This window comes from Osmerus eperlanus, chromosome 4 (assembly GCF_963692335.1).
Source record: "Osmerus eperlanus chromosome 4, fOsmEpe2.1, whole genome shotgun sequence".
Lineage (NCBI taxonomy): Eukaryota > Metazoa > Chordata > Actinopteri > Osmeriformes > Osmeridae > Osmerus > Osmerus eperlanus.
In genome coordinates, this window is record NC_085021.1 from 15052730 (window position 1) to 15067907 (window position 15178).

The 15178-nt window shown below is 45.4% G+C and overlaps 2 protein-coding genes across 7 annotated transcripts in view; both read right to left on the minus strand.

The window, feature by feature from the left end:
- Positions 1-10803, minus strand: part of iqsec2b (IQ motif and Sec7 domain ArfGEF 2b) — a 25639-nt gene extending 14836 nt beyond the window's left edge. The window contains 2 exon segments of the mRNA XM_062459473.1: positions 8904-9893; positions 10151-10803. Coding sequence (XP_062315457.1) covers positions 8904-9466 — 563 coding nt within the window. The 5' untranslated portion in view covers positions 9467-9893; positions 10151-10803.
- Positions 10804-11965: 1162 nt separating this feature from the next.
- LOC134018999 (membrane-associated guanylate kinase, WW and PDZ domain-containing protein 3) overlaps positions 11966-15178 on the minus strand; it is a 30632-nt gene continuing 27419 nt past the window's right edge. For 4 of the 6 annotated variants that reach the window (XM_062459446.1, XM_062459447.1, XM_062459445.1 and 1 more), the window contains one exon: positions 11966-14835. In XM_062459446.1, coding sequence (XP_062315430.1) covers positions 13814-14835 — 1022 coding nt within the window. In that variant the 3' untranslated portion in view covers positions 11966-13813. The remainder of the gene's footprint in view (positions 14836-15178) is intronic. The other 2 variants (XM_062459449.1, XM_062459450.1) reach the window with 2 other exon arrangements.

The window sequence follows — 15178 nt, forward strand, 5'->3', positions numbered from 1 at the left end:
AGAAGGCACACAGAAAAACAGGACAAAAACAGAGGACAGGAAGAAAGAGAACACCGAATTGAAGAAGCACATTCATGTTGACCGTGAAGCGGCAATGGAAATGTTTGTAATGGATGTTTGCTGAAAGGAAAAATGAGGTGTCTAATAGCCTTTGGATATGCAACAAAGGTAGTGATGAATACGACGAGGTGAGTCAACCAGTGGCTCTGACTACCCTCCATCCAACATTGCAAGACCATTTGCAGAGGAGTCACATAGAAGGAGAGGAACAAGAAAACCTTTTTATTTGCCGGACCAAGGAGTACAAACACCAAGGGGAATATGGGAGAGATAGAAAACTGGTGAGAGCTAGAGAAGAAAAGAGGAAGAATTCCATTTTAAAACTCCAACCACTCTAACCTATTATATAACCCTACACATCACAGGGAAGACGTTCTGCAGTCTGTAAAACCACTCATGCCATAAAAAGTGCAAGCGTAACACGTGCCTTTCAAAGTTATTCAGATTCTCCTGAATCTAGTCAAATTCTATCTGAAATCTTTGCTTCTTAGGGGAGAACTGTGGTCTGAGATTAGTATTTAAATAGCAGGCCTCTCACTGGGGCCAGCTGCTGTCAGACAAGGACACACAGTCCTGGTCACTTAGGCATGGAGTCAAACAGAGAGAGAGAGAGAGAGAGAGAGAGAGGAGAGAGAGAGAGAGAGAGAGAGAGAGAGAGAGAGAGAGAGAGAGAGAGAGAGAGAGAGGAGAGGAGAGAGAGGAGAGAGAGAGAGAGAGAGAGAGAGAGAGAGAGAGAGAGAGAGAGAGAGAGAGAGAGAGAGAGAGAGAGAGAGAGAGAGACAGAGACAGAGAAAGTCATGGAGGGAGAAAAGAGAGATGCTCATCACCACTCAGCAGGCTCAAAAGCTGGAACTGTGGCAGGTTACCTGGAGCACACCTAGCAGAGTTCAATGTTTAAATCACCAACAGGGTTAGCCAAGTAGCTGAAAGTTACAACGAGCATGTGAAGTGTTTATAAAAGTCTACAGGCCATTGACAGTTTGTATGCTGAAGAGGGCACATGCTGGTTCTTTAAAAGCTTTGCTAAAGGTGACACCAGAATATCAGCCCAACCTGGGTGATTAGTAAGAGACAGGGCCTTTGAATTTGACAGCTTCAAAATGGGTGTTTAAGATTATAATTATGTTTAAGGAGGTGGGTGATAAGAGCTCCTATTTAAAAAGAATATCCTGTCAGCAGCAGTTTTAACAGCGTGTTTTTTTTAATCTATGCTCACAGCCCCTCTATTTTTAGTGACTCAACAGAAGTTATTCAAAGTTATCTTAGTTCTGATAAACCACATTACTGCAAATACATCTGAAAGAATAAAAGCTTTGCTAAATGAAGTCGAGAAACAATAGGAGGCAAGTTTGGAGCCTGTTTATGAGACAGGTAAACAAACATGGTGGAAAGTAATTATCTTAATAAGAGAATAACAATGTACACGTAAGAGCAGTCTCTTCTACATCCCCAATGAGCGCAAATGTGACAGTTTGGCGCAGACGCTAATGTCCTGTCCCATATTACAAACCATGTCTACTACTGCACATCCTTCATGGAGAACAGTAATGACAGGCTTATCTGGGAGCTGACTTATGCATCATGACTGTCCCTATTTATTTCTGAATTCCCCGCATACACATTGCCTACACAAACACTGCCAGCCGCCCACTCCTCCTCCGTACACACACCACACAACACACACACAACACACACATACTGTATACACACATATCCTGTATACTCACACTACACACAATACACCCAGTGACTACACACACTACCCACACAGTTGCTTGTGTGTGCTGATTGCCTGACAGAAAGGGGCAGGGATAATTATTGCGGACACTCCACATATATAGAAACGCAAGCACGCAGGTGCATATACAGGCCAACATGCATGCACACAGAACAACACTAAGCTATTCATGTTAAAAGAAATGGCGGCGTTCTTGACGAAGGACAGTGAGAAGAGAGGAAGGCGAGGATGGAACAAAAAAAAGTGAATTGAGAGAGTACCACTGCGCTGGTGTGTATTTAAAGCAGGAAGGCTGAAGACTGGAGAGAGAGAGGGAGGGAGGCGTGGGTGGAGAGTGAAGTACAGGAGAGTGGCAGAGGTTGCACACGGAGGAGGCCCAGGGTGAAAATAATCAAGAGGAGAGGAGAGGAGCGGAGCGGAGGAGGTGGAAGCGGAAATCAGGTTGGGGGCACCCGCTGCTCAGAGAAAAGACTTCCTCCAAACCCCAGCAGGGTGGCTACATCAGCAACAGTTGTCAGAGTGTAGGTGAATCTACCCCCAAACGAGAAAGGTGTGGGAAAGCAGACTCACGCAGACATGATTTGTGGAGAGAATCCCAGAAGCAGTCATCTCTGCCCGCTCTCCATACCCAACCACCTGTTTCAGGGAACCGCCACGCCCACTGGGAACGCCGAAACAGGAGCTGAGAGCGCTCACGTTCACGAGGCTCTGCTCGTGGAGCAGCCTAACCCATCCAGCCCACCTCTCTGTCAAAACCTGCAGCTCACCACTCTCTTCATTGTCTAGAGCCGTACATGTGGGGGCTGACTGCGTCATTCCCACCTCCAGCGGATGACCCCGTGACTCCTGCTGAGGAAGGGAGACATTTGGATAGCCACACTTGCTGCGCTGTAGCCTAAAGTTACGCGTGTGTTCTCCCTCCCCCCCCTCGTTCCGGGTTTCAGTCTCCCGCTGCTTGGCAACAGCGTGGACTGCCTGTGTGGGCGTTTGGTGCTTAATGCCAGGCGGAGGCAGAGTAGAGGAGGGGCACGGTTACAGTTATCATACAACGCCATCTTCTATATATCAACACCTGGTACTATTGGACACCTATAAACAATCCATCGTGTGTGAGTGAACGTGTGTGTGTGGGTGTGGGGGGGGGGGGGGTGGGTAGGTGTTTGTTTATGTGTGTGTGTGTGTGTGAGTGCGTGTGCATTTTTGTGTGTGTGGCGGCTCCAGCATGGCACTGTTTGTTCATCAGCTGTTATGATTTATTCAGAGATGAAACATTAGGTGAAGAGGGGAGGGATATCTCACAAGGCTGACATGACTAATGGGGACATGATATTCAGGAAGGTAGCTGGTCTGTTTGTGGTTTGTTTAATGATACAATTCATCATGTAGAGACCATTCTGATAGCTTGTGCATGGCCACCAAAATAGTGATTCAACTTAGCAGCTGGAGTCCATGAAGAGATTCTCACTCACGCACTTCTCTGCATAGCTTTTCTCCTCCATCTCTCTCTTCCTTTCCATCACTCAAATCAGCTCATGTCTTTCACCGTCCTCTCCCCCCTGCCATGTCTCTCTCCCTCTCTCTGTCCTCTGTCTCTCACTCCTACCCTGTCTTCCCTCCCTCTCTCTGTTGTCTCAACCCTACCCTGTCTCCCTTCTCTCTGTCTCTCCCTCTATTCTGTCTCTCACTCCTACCATGTCTTCTCTTCTCTCCCTCTCGCTATTCTATGTCACTCGCCCACAGGGTTCTTCACAGAAGAGCTCACACCGTTCCCACGGTAACCAGTCTCCCTATTCTGCTCCATAGAGCATTCACATGTGTGTTTCTCACATATCGTGTCGGAGAGGCACTTATCTGCATTTGGATAAAAGAAAGAGTGAATAAAGTACGTAAGCAACACAGGGTGGAGCAGCTACTACAACCAGTACCAAGGGCAAAAATGACAGTTCCATAAATTAAGCCAAAAAAGTACTGCCAATCCCTGTCCAGTTTGAAGAATCCGGATCCATACTGGACAGCGCTGTGAATGTGTGCATGTGGCCATCGGTTCATGCATGAGTAATATAATGTAATAATGTGCACATTAATAATAATTTATGTGTGTTTAGAAGGAGCTGGAGCAGTTTATTGAAGCTGATCTAAAACACTTCCTCTTCTCCACTTATGATGTGGAAAAACCCCAAACCACAGGAGAGACTGTAGGCCAAGAGTGCATCAAGTCAAAAGTCACATGTAACCTCCTGGTGTGAAGAACAGGGCCACATGAGACCCTTGAAAATAATGGTGTGACAGAATGTATGTGTCATTGTTCCGAGACAATTATTGCTATCCGCACACAACCTCAAATTTAACTAATGGTGATCGCTGCCATTCCAAGCAGTTGGACTCCCATCAGGGGGGGTGTGGAGGGCTGGGCTGTGTGGTAGGGGGTTTGACTCAGCTTGTGCCTGGGTGAATGTGGGAGGTAAAGAGATGAGGGCGGTGAGAGGGCTGTGCGAGGGCAGGGGCGGGGGACGTGGGGCACGAGGCGGATGGATGAAAACACAATATCAGAACTGCCTCAGGGAAAGCTTACAGTTTCCACAGCAACCATGTCTTTAACAGAATTCTAGCAACCTAGGCCAAGGACATTTCACTCCCAGCTAAAAATGTTATAGTTTTGAACACAAATCAATAAGGATATTCAACAGTTTCTACAAGGTCAGTTACAGTTGGTAATGTAAGTTGTTTGGATGCTGCTGTGGATTCTGATCTTGGTAACAACACAAAAATAATCATAGCGGATCAGCTGAGATGCTAAATGAACTGTATGATCAAACTCCACACCAAAACAAGCACATGTGATGTGTGTGTCTCCCTGGGGAACAGAGCTACATACCCAGACTGAGCATTGAGGTGGAAACTACTACAGAGAGCTGAGTCTGAGCATGATCAGGGAGAGACAAGGTCATTGGTCAGGCCACACTAGAAACAGGAAGCAGGGGCTTCACTGGACAGTCATGATCATGACACTGCCCGGCCTCATGCTGATACATGATTAGACACAGAACAACCTCCCAGGAGATGAAAGATCTGCACAATCTCCTCCATTTTCATCAGCCGGATCTGGGCCATGAAAGCAGACACGATCTTTGCATAATGATTCTTCTGTGGAATGGTTATTCCATTGCACAATGTCAAAGAGTGGAGTTCCTGACCCCAAGGCACTGACTGCTGCTGTAGAGTAGCAGTGGAATGGGAGGTGCTCAACTTGCTGAGGAGACTGCAGCCTGCAGCCTATTTCCACTGGCCCAAGGAAACCTCTTATCTTCTATCACACAGCAACATACTTGAACCGGTCAAGTACATCGGAATCAGCCAGGTTTTCCCATCTATTTAGTCTTTCGGTACCAGTATTTTTTATTGTAATTTAGAATGATTTTTATTTACAAATATTCGAAACAAAAGTCTGTCTGATACAGTAGACCACAGTGTATGGCGTTTGGCATGTGCTTCAGTGCTGTAGGGGCTTTGGAAAGAGCAAGCCATCATCTCATCACAAGTGTTTATCGCTCCTTGATTCCTTCACTCAATACAGGGAAAGGGAAAACCAGATGGTGATGAAGGAGGGAGAGAGTGTGTGAGGGAGGGATACAAAAGTAATTTCTGCAGCTCCTCTGAGTCATATCTGCAGCAGTGGGAAACAGAATCAGTGAGGGGGAGAGAAAGTGAAAGAGAATAAGAGAGAGAACGAGAGAGAGCAGGAGAGAACGAGCAAGAGCAAGAAAAAGTGTGTGTGTGTGAGAGAGAGAGAGAGAGAGAGAGAGAGAGAGAGAGAGAGAGAGAGAGAGAGAGAGAGAGAGAGAGAGAGAGAGAGAGAGAGAGAGAGAGAGACATAGAGAGAGACATAGAGAGAGACATAGAGAGAGACATAGAGAGAGAAAGAGAGAGAGGAACATTTTGGAGTGGAACAAAATGAGCTTTGCCTGAAACAACAACCCATTACTGCATTCTAAAACAGATTAAATGTCAACCTACTAAGCACAGCTATATCCAAGCAGTGCCCTGGAGAGGAGAGATATACAATTGTGAAAGGGAGAGAGCAAAAGCTGAAGAGCGAGAGGAGACGATGCAGTCCCACCTGCACAAAATAAACGCAATAATAAAAGCTACCATCATGAGGGAGGGAGAGAGAGCTGCTTCAGTCTTACATTTACATTTAGTTATTTAGCAGACGCTCTTATCCAGAGCGACTTACAGTAAGTACAGGGACATTCTCCCTGAGGCAAGTATGGTAAAGTGCCTTGCCCAAGGACACAATGTCATTTTGCGTGGCCGGGAATCGAACCAACAACCTTCTGATTAATAGCCCAACTCCCTAACCGCTCAGCCATCTGACCCCAGTCTTGTTACACATGACATAACACGCCTCAGTACAACACAACAGTCAGAAACTCTAACTTTTCGTCCTCGAGACCTCTACATTCCCCTGCTCATCCAGAGGGAATTTAGAGCAACCAGTTTAGAGACAGATGAAGTGTGTTACATGGTGTACGGTGTGATCTCTCACCCAGTGAGAACTGTCAGCCCATTCCAATAACCACCACTACAGTCTGTAGGATGGCATTAGCTGTCTAATAATGGACGTCCCAGGAGATATGACATACACACACATACCCTCACACATGAACTTGAACCTACACACACAAGTACACAGGCCAGCACTCACGCAAACACACACACAAAGTCACATTGATGCACACGCACATGAACACACTCAAACTCAGCAGTAATTATCACCCCTGTGCCAGCAATAATTATACTCTGGTCACACTAATTAATCTCTCTAGCTCCCTCTGTGTGCATCTCCCTCTCTGTTTCACACATGACACACACACACACACACACACACACACACACACACACATGCAAGTGCACAGAGCCCCCAAACACACACTTTCGGTCCCATAAACTCTCCAAAAATAACAACAAAACAGCTGTGTTCAAACTGTGGCAGTGAGGCCCTAATCACTGCTGCCCATCTCGAGCTCTGTTACAGAGGAGACTTGACGTCATACCTAACCCGAAGGCTTCAGACTCATATTGTTCACATTCCCATTAACCAAAGAGGAGGAACGAAGGAAGGAAGTAGGTTAGAATATGGGACAGCTGTTTGGGCTATGCTGTGGGGTAAGGAGCTAAACTAGCTTGTTTTCTTGTTATGGTTTAGGACATGACGCAGTTTACCATCTCAGCCTGTCGAGTCTAATTCTACGCCTTACCCAAATGACACATGGCACTAGAGCACAGAGTAGAGCTCCACCGCTGGAGTAACTTGAACCGAGTGACCGCAAATACTGTCCACACATCTCTCACAAGTCCTGTTGTTCTCTCATCCCTCCTCCTGTACCCTCTCTCTCTCTCTCTGTCCCCCTTGCTAGCAGATGGTGAATCAGTGTGTGTGTTCCACCGTTTCTCTTTTCCAGTGACTCATGCTGAGATGGGGTCGCTCTCGCTCTTTCCATTCCTCTTGTCATGTTTCTCTCCCTCTCAGCCCCTGTCTCTTGTTTCCATCATTCACCTGCTATGTTGTGAATGTAGGGTTCAGACAATGTTGTGATTGTAACCTTCAGCTGTTAGAAGTTAGATTGCTTTGGCCCAATACAAGGCCTGTGAGTGTTGGGGCCTGGGGTTGGAGGAGGACGATGTGAGGCTGTGTAGATCTCAGCAGGGGGCCGGTGGCAACTGTGTATCAAATATGACACGTCAAATGAACATGAACAGCAGCAGAATGGCACTTAAGAGGGAGGCCAGCAGTCTGCTCCAGACACCACACACCATGAGCATGGGGGGGGGGGGGGGGGGGAATCTGCAAGATCTACATCTGCGATTCATCACTGCGTTTACCACCCACATAAATAACTGATATGTGTTCCCATCTAATGACTAACTCGCCCCATGGGACGAAGAGAGTGGGGCATGCAGACTTGGAAAGGAAGAAAAGACAGCCCTAATCAATAGGGGATTTAGACTAGTCTAAATCAAACATTGATAAGGGACTGAGAACATAAGAGTGTGCAGACATGGGTAGGGGATTTAGCCATAAGGCACCAAACTGATGATAATGATGATGGTTCTGTTGACTACCGTTGCTGTAGGTCAATATCTACTAAATAAAAATTGTACAAAGGAACTTGCCTGGGTTTCTGCCTCCACAATTAGAGTTATATATTAATATTTCTCCCAGAATAAAATAAGATAGAACATGAAATAACCAAGGACAGATTTTCCTCTAGTTGACCCTGTCTTAACTCGAAAATAACCGAGCTCTGAGAAAGAGATGTGGAACTACGTTGATGAGATAACAGAAGGCTAGGTTTTACTAATCGGATGGAAGGATGAACACAACACACCAATTTCACAGGGAGGCACACACACATATCCATATTTTCTCTGGGTACTATACATCCACCCTAAATCAACCGACACACATCACACAATGCATTAAATTATTCTTTCTAAGATAACACTCAAGCTAATGCATTATCAGCCCACCCATTGCTTTTACATTGAACATACTGAATACTTAATTAGGAAACTGCCTGTGGACATACAGGCAGACACCCACCCCCCCACCACCCACACACCCCTTGAATGGAAGTCCCAGAAGTCAAAGTGTGACACTCACGATGGAACACTGCATAGAGGGCGTTATAGTAAGCACACTCCTCCTCATTCTAGGATGATCTGGATGAGCATAGCATTGCACTTTGCTCCCAGGTATCATAGGGAGTGGAAGTAAGTAATTGATCTACACTCAGGCCTAATGTAAACTATATACTGGGTTACTTTGCTGGGGAAAGACATCTTACTATATTCAATATTTTAGATTGCCATCATGGAACTTAATTAACCAGAACCTACAACAAGATCATGTTTTGTTATTCTGAGGGGCTTTTTAACACATACCACATCTGCTTGTGTAATTATTACAATGAACAACAATATTACAATTATTGTGTAATTGTACATTACACAGATTGTCATGTATCCCCAGACGACAACTGAATTAAAACAACTAAGAGAACACCAGGCTATAAAGATAAACGATGAACAATGAGGAACTCACTTTCTGCGTATTGTGGAGCTGTTGCTGGTGTCGGTGCTGTCTGTGTGCTCCAGCCTCTCCCGCTCAGCTGGGGATGAGCCACAGGACAGGCCTCGGGTCAGCCTGGTGTGACTCCTACTGGGCCCAGTGGTGGGTGCTGTGGGAGCGGGGGTGCTGCCAGAGCCAAGCACAGGCCCAGAACCCGGCCCAGTACCAGACCCAGGGCTGGGACCAGGCACAGGCATGGGCACAGGCACGGGCACGGGCACAGGCACAGGACCAGGAACAGGCCCTGGGTGTACAGGCAATGAGAGGGGCTGGCTGTGGTTGTGGTTCTGCTCAGGGGGTTGTGACGCTCGTGGAGGACGATCCAGCCTCAGACCCTTGTTCTCCTGGCTCACCCGGTCCAGCTGGCCCTCCAGCCTAAGACCCTTGTTCTCCTGGCTCACCCGGTCCAGCTGGCCCTCCAGCTCCTCGATTCTCCGACGCTGGGTCTCCAGGAGCTTGGCCTGGCTCTCAATGATGTTGTTGAGCTCCAGGAGGTACTCCACGGCCCGGTTTGGGCTCTCGGGGCTTGTCTCCATGTTGAGAGGCCCGGCTCCAGGGTACCACCTCTAGGACCCTGGAGCGCCAGATCCACTCCCCCCACCAGCCCTAATGAGTGGGGGGGGAGAGGGATGAAGAGACAGGGGTGCTAGAGGACGAACGAGAAGATGATCTCAGACCTCAGAGATTCAATCAAAACCTGTGTGCGATTCAGAGACAGGAAGTGACACAGCAGAGTGTGTCGAGATGGTCTGTATGATTACATATCCCAGAATCCCAGTGCAAACCAATGATTAGAGTTTCTTTACATGGATCAAGGCTGGCTACACCATGTAGGTGCTAAAGGGCAATAATGACTGGGTAGGACTGGCTGAATCTCCAATGTCTTCATGTTAAGCATCATGAAAGACCATTCCAAATCTGTGGGATTGAAGTTCAAGAGTTTGAGCACAATGTGTCATCACACTTCAACCAGAATGTGTCATCAGTTAACCAGAATCAAAATGAAAGATGGATAGAGGCAGAAAAAGACAGAGGAATCGTAAGGCTGAGAGATTATCTATAAAGCAAAGAATATACAGATTTCTGACCATACATAAACACCTTTATGAACTAGCAATGAACAGTTCTGATTTTAAGACCTCCATAAGAATAGGTAGAAGCAAGCTGAATATCTACAAAATAGACCTATTTCCTCAAACCGTATTTTACCTGCCTCTTACCTCAGCAAGGATGGGGAGAGAGGGGTAAATGTAGATAGATGATCCACTAATTGTCAATTTTTTCAAGCATTACATAATACAGAATATTCCATGTTCCCTCCCACATAGAATATCCCCGCAGTTTTCTCATGGTTTTCACCCCATGACTAGTTTTGTCTCTGTTAAAGACAAGGTAAAGATTTTGGATGACCGGTTCACTTCATTGTTGAGGTTAAAGTGCTCGCCCGTGCCCTGCTTTGAACACATCCGAGTAGCTTGAACTCACAGCCCTTGTCCAAGTGTTCTTCCAGGAAGACTGCCGTTTATTTTCACACCACGCATCCAACCAAACGTCTTCAAACTATAAGCCCTCGAATATTCTTTGGATAGTCCAACTTCTTCCCGGATGAGTAATGCATATGTTTGTAATTTTTCTTACTTCAGGGTTTCGCCTAAATCCTGAAACTGACTTTGTTCAAAACTCATCGTTTCTAGATTGCTTACACCATGTCCCTATGCAATAACAAATTTATGTAACAGACAATTTCCCGGTGATATTCAGAATAAGTTATCCATTTTGACAACCCAGTTGTAGCACACACCAATACGTTGATGGACTCCGCAAATCTCTGAACTGCACTGAGCGCGCGCGGTGCTTGCAGAAGAGGAGCGCTCGTGTGCGACGCGCAACAGAGTAAGATTCTAGAGTGCACATGTAAATTACAATATGAATTAAGTTTCCACCTCTTCTACAGAAATTCAATTGTCGTAACTTTACAAGCTGGTCTATTTAATGATCACAACATTGTTACAATAGCCTGTGTAATAAATTGTAGCTTATGGTCTTTGGCGCTGGTTTCTTCCGTTTCCCAAATTCTAGTTAAATAGGCTAATTGTTATCAAAAGTCAGTTAGTCTTGATAAGACTATTCAACAAAATATAACTTGTTGATCCAGATCATTTCTTTAGTAGCTTTAATTGAAATACATCTGTAGGAAAAGAGTGAGAAAATGCAGGCCTTTGCACAGCGTTATTTTTAGTATAACAGGATTATCTAACTGTACCATACTGCCTTAAAACCTCCATGTCACATCTGAGACTCACCATGTGCATGCAGGCTCTCTCTCTCCTTGTCTCTCTGGCTATCTTTATAGCTTACAGGTGAGGCTTTTGCTGTGCACTGAGTGATTGTACTGTATTAATATTAGAGTGAGTGACCTAAGAAATTTGAAATCCCTGCTCTTTTATAGAGTAGGATAAATGATTCATGTGCTACAGAGCGATCAACCTTTTGCCTTCTCCTTCAGGTTTATCATGGCATCTCACCTCCTGAAAAAAACACCGCAATCCTCTCTTTTAATCATCAGTTTCATAATTCTCTTTCTATCCTGCTCATTCTAGTTTTTATTCTTCTAATTGTGCCTCAAATTGTGCCCCTCTGACCTTGCACACACACACACACACACACACACATACACACACCAGCCCTGCCTGACAAAATGTGCTGTTGATGATGTAGATTTGAAGGCTGTCAGTATGATTTCAGGGTAGAACCATGTCCCCATGTGCTCTCCTTTAAAAGAACAGAAAGACCTCTCTCAAATACACATAAATAGCCCCAATCTTGTACAGCTTCATGAACACACAATTGATGTGACAAAGCTCAGAGCTAACAACGACAGTTCTCTCATTCCCCACCAGTACAACCACCTTTAATATTTTGCTGCCATCTACTGCTTTTAGTTAAACACAGTCTTACTCCATGCATTTAGTCAAGAACATGTACAAATTCAAATATGGTGAATGACTGGTAGTCAAGACAAATATTTCCATCCATTTAAATAATGTATTTGTTGTTTATTGATAATTGTAACAATGTATAGGCTTATTCTCATTAAGAGTAAAGAAACACGTTAATATAACCAAATGAAATAACAGTCTTGATATTTACCCAAGCCAGACTGTACTGGTTTGGTCAGGTTGTCAGATGTTGATGGTTTTAATGGCAAACTCTGTGGGTAGAGTTACTATAATGAGCTCCCCCTGCAAGACGGTGACAGGTAGTGGCTGTGACAACCAGCAATTTATTTCCACATATTACAACTCAGTTTTGGCCGCTGTAATAATAACTCTGTATTCTCTGCCCACTAGAGCAGAGAATATATGGAATTATATATGTTAATATGTAGACAGTCTGTAGCTACAGAGGATTCTATCAAACACCAAGTGCTTCCATAGAGATATACTGTAAACTAGGTTCTCATCACAATGTTTGTTACTTGAATAACAGTGTGTTAAAAAAGTATCTTTCTTCATCTTTATATCTCTGTATCAATGAATCCATAAATGTTTATCTAAAAAACCTGAGGATTAAAAAGTAACTTCTGTAGAAAAATACCATCTCTTCACCTCTACCCTCAACTGGCCAGATGTCAATGTAATTGAGTAATAAGTGACTGTGAACAGACTAAATGGCCCACTTTGGAGTTGTAAATTACATAATTTCCGAGCTTCAAGATTCAGCTTTTAAATTGAAATGGTTCAGAGATTGAAACAATGTGGTTTGTGTTACCAAGGCAACTGTGCATTGCACCAGAGGGGCACATCTCTGGCTAAACAGTGGCCACAGAATGTTCTTCAAGTAAATAATACTGGTTCATATATGAGATGTTCATGTTGGATGTCACACATACACATAAACCAAATCAATTGCTCCACATTGTACTGTAATGTGAGTGTATTAACCACAGTCACTATTGCAGTATTTGTTTATCAGTCTAATACATTGTTATACATCCTAATTTCACTACAGCCTACGGCCAGTCAAACATTGTATTATTATTAACAGGTATCATTAGTATTCATATCAAATGTATCTTAATTTAACAGTGCCAGCATATAAATTAGGGCTCCAATAAATATTGTATTTTAGCAGTTGTTTTCGTAATTTATTTTCATAAAAAATATTTTGTTTTTACAGGATATAGATTTCACACAATTGCTGACAAAGTTTTATATGCTCTTCGACCCATCACAATCTAATAACCAGATACATGGAACATTGTAGAGATTTTCTGTGTGTCCACATGAGATAATAACAACAGAGCACCACCAATCCACCTGAGCATTGTATTGCTCGGTTCATGAGGTATGAGTAAATGAAGATTCTGTCTATGTATAGTAGAAGGTTCTAGAGCACCAACAGTAGGTACAGTAGCCTCTGCCACCATAGAGAGAGTGGGGACCTAGAGGAAGAGCGACTGGATGTGGCTGAAAGCAGGAAGGTATCCTCAACAACAAATTCAAATCTTCTTCCAATGCCCCTTAAACTACATTAGAATGTATCTCACATCCTGGAAGAGAATGGACAGAAAGCTTCCATGAAGAGAGGATAAGAGGAACAATGTGACTAAATGATTGTTGCTCGTTCCTGTTCAATGTACCTGTACAGTATGCTGGTCACCCAAACTATTTACAAATGGACACAGTGAACATTGACTAACATCATCCAGAAAACAGCTGGCAAAAGGCACAAAGAATATTTAAACTACATATCAAAAGAGTGGCAGAAAACTAAACTGAGTCAATGTGTAGTTTTCAAACAGGAGAGAGAGGTATTGGTTTGATTCTGACTCAGGGTGTGATGTAATGATCCGATAAGGTTTTCTATAGCTTCTGAGACAGTCACGAAACTCCTCTTCCTCTTCCTCCGCCAGCCAGCCTCCTCTCCTGTCTGAGCTGGGCCATGCTGGGGGATCTGGGAGGGAGCCAGGGACCAGGGAGCAGCCTGGCCCCCCCGGCCGGGGCCAGGGAGAGGCCCGACACACTGGCAGCAGACACGCTGCCATCGGAGAGGCTGTCTCCGGACTCCGACTCGGCGCTCTCCAGCTGTGTGGACGTGAGGAATGAGAAGGGCTCTCTTTGTAGCCTAGGACTCAACACAGGACCAGGAGAGACCAGACCAGGCTGGGCCCTCTCCTCCCACTCGCTCGTCTCGTCCTCCTCTCTCCTCAGTCGATCCCTGTCCATCTCTCTCTCCTCTCCCCTTTCACCATCCAGATCACTCTCTCTCATCATTTCATACTCCCATACCCTCTCTCTTCTCGTCTCCCATTCACTCTGTTCCTCATTCAAATCCTCCTCACTTTCCTCCCAGTCTAGTTTGGGTTTGGGCAGTCTTTGGTAAGGGATGGGTAAAATGGCATCAGGTTGTTCCTCTTCCATCACCTCCTCCACCTCATCCTCCTCATCCTCTCTTTTCTTTTCGGGCTCAATCTTACCAACTCTGTCTTCACTCTTGCTTTTCCTTTTCCTGTCTGTCTTTCTGCTCTCCTTCCTCCCTCTCTCCTCCTCCTCATCTGCTTCCTGCTCTGTGTCCTCCTTGTGGAGGTTTCTGAGGGCCTCTCTAGGTAAACTCTGAGAGCGTACTTTGTCCCTCATCCTCTGGGCCCTCTGTCCTCTGCTGACATTCTCCTCCTCTGACTCAGAGGTCGGGCTCTCTCTACGTGACCCCGCCTCTTTCTCTGAACCCCGCCGCCCCCCCCTCCTCGAGCCCCCCTCTCTCCTCTTCCCTTGCCCCTGTGAAGACCGCCCTCTTCTCTTGGTCTTGGCTTGGTGGCTCCTTCTGTGGGTGGGGCCTACTGCAGCCAGACCCTGCTCCTCGGGGGGCTGTGGGCGGGGAGGGGAGGTGACTCTGCGCTCACGGCCTGGACACACACCCAGCACCCCACCAAGCATCCAAACAAACACATACACAAACACACAAACACACAGAGACATAAGGACAGGTAAGAAAAAAAACACACAGATTGAGCAGGTATGTAAGAGGGAGAAAGGGCTCTGGCAGGGTATATAACCAGAACATTAAATACTGTACAGAGGTCCATCTGAGAGACCATCAGAGTGAGGCCAGGTTGTGTAAGAACTGATCGTCCCCTACGTCAACCCATCATCATGAACAAAAAGAAAGTGCTGCTCATAAACAACATGCCTTCAATGTTCATTTCCCTCTCTCAAATAAAACATCATTATCGACTGCAACCCTGCAAG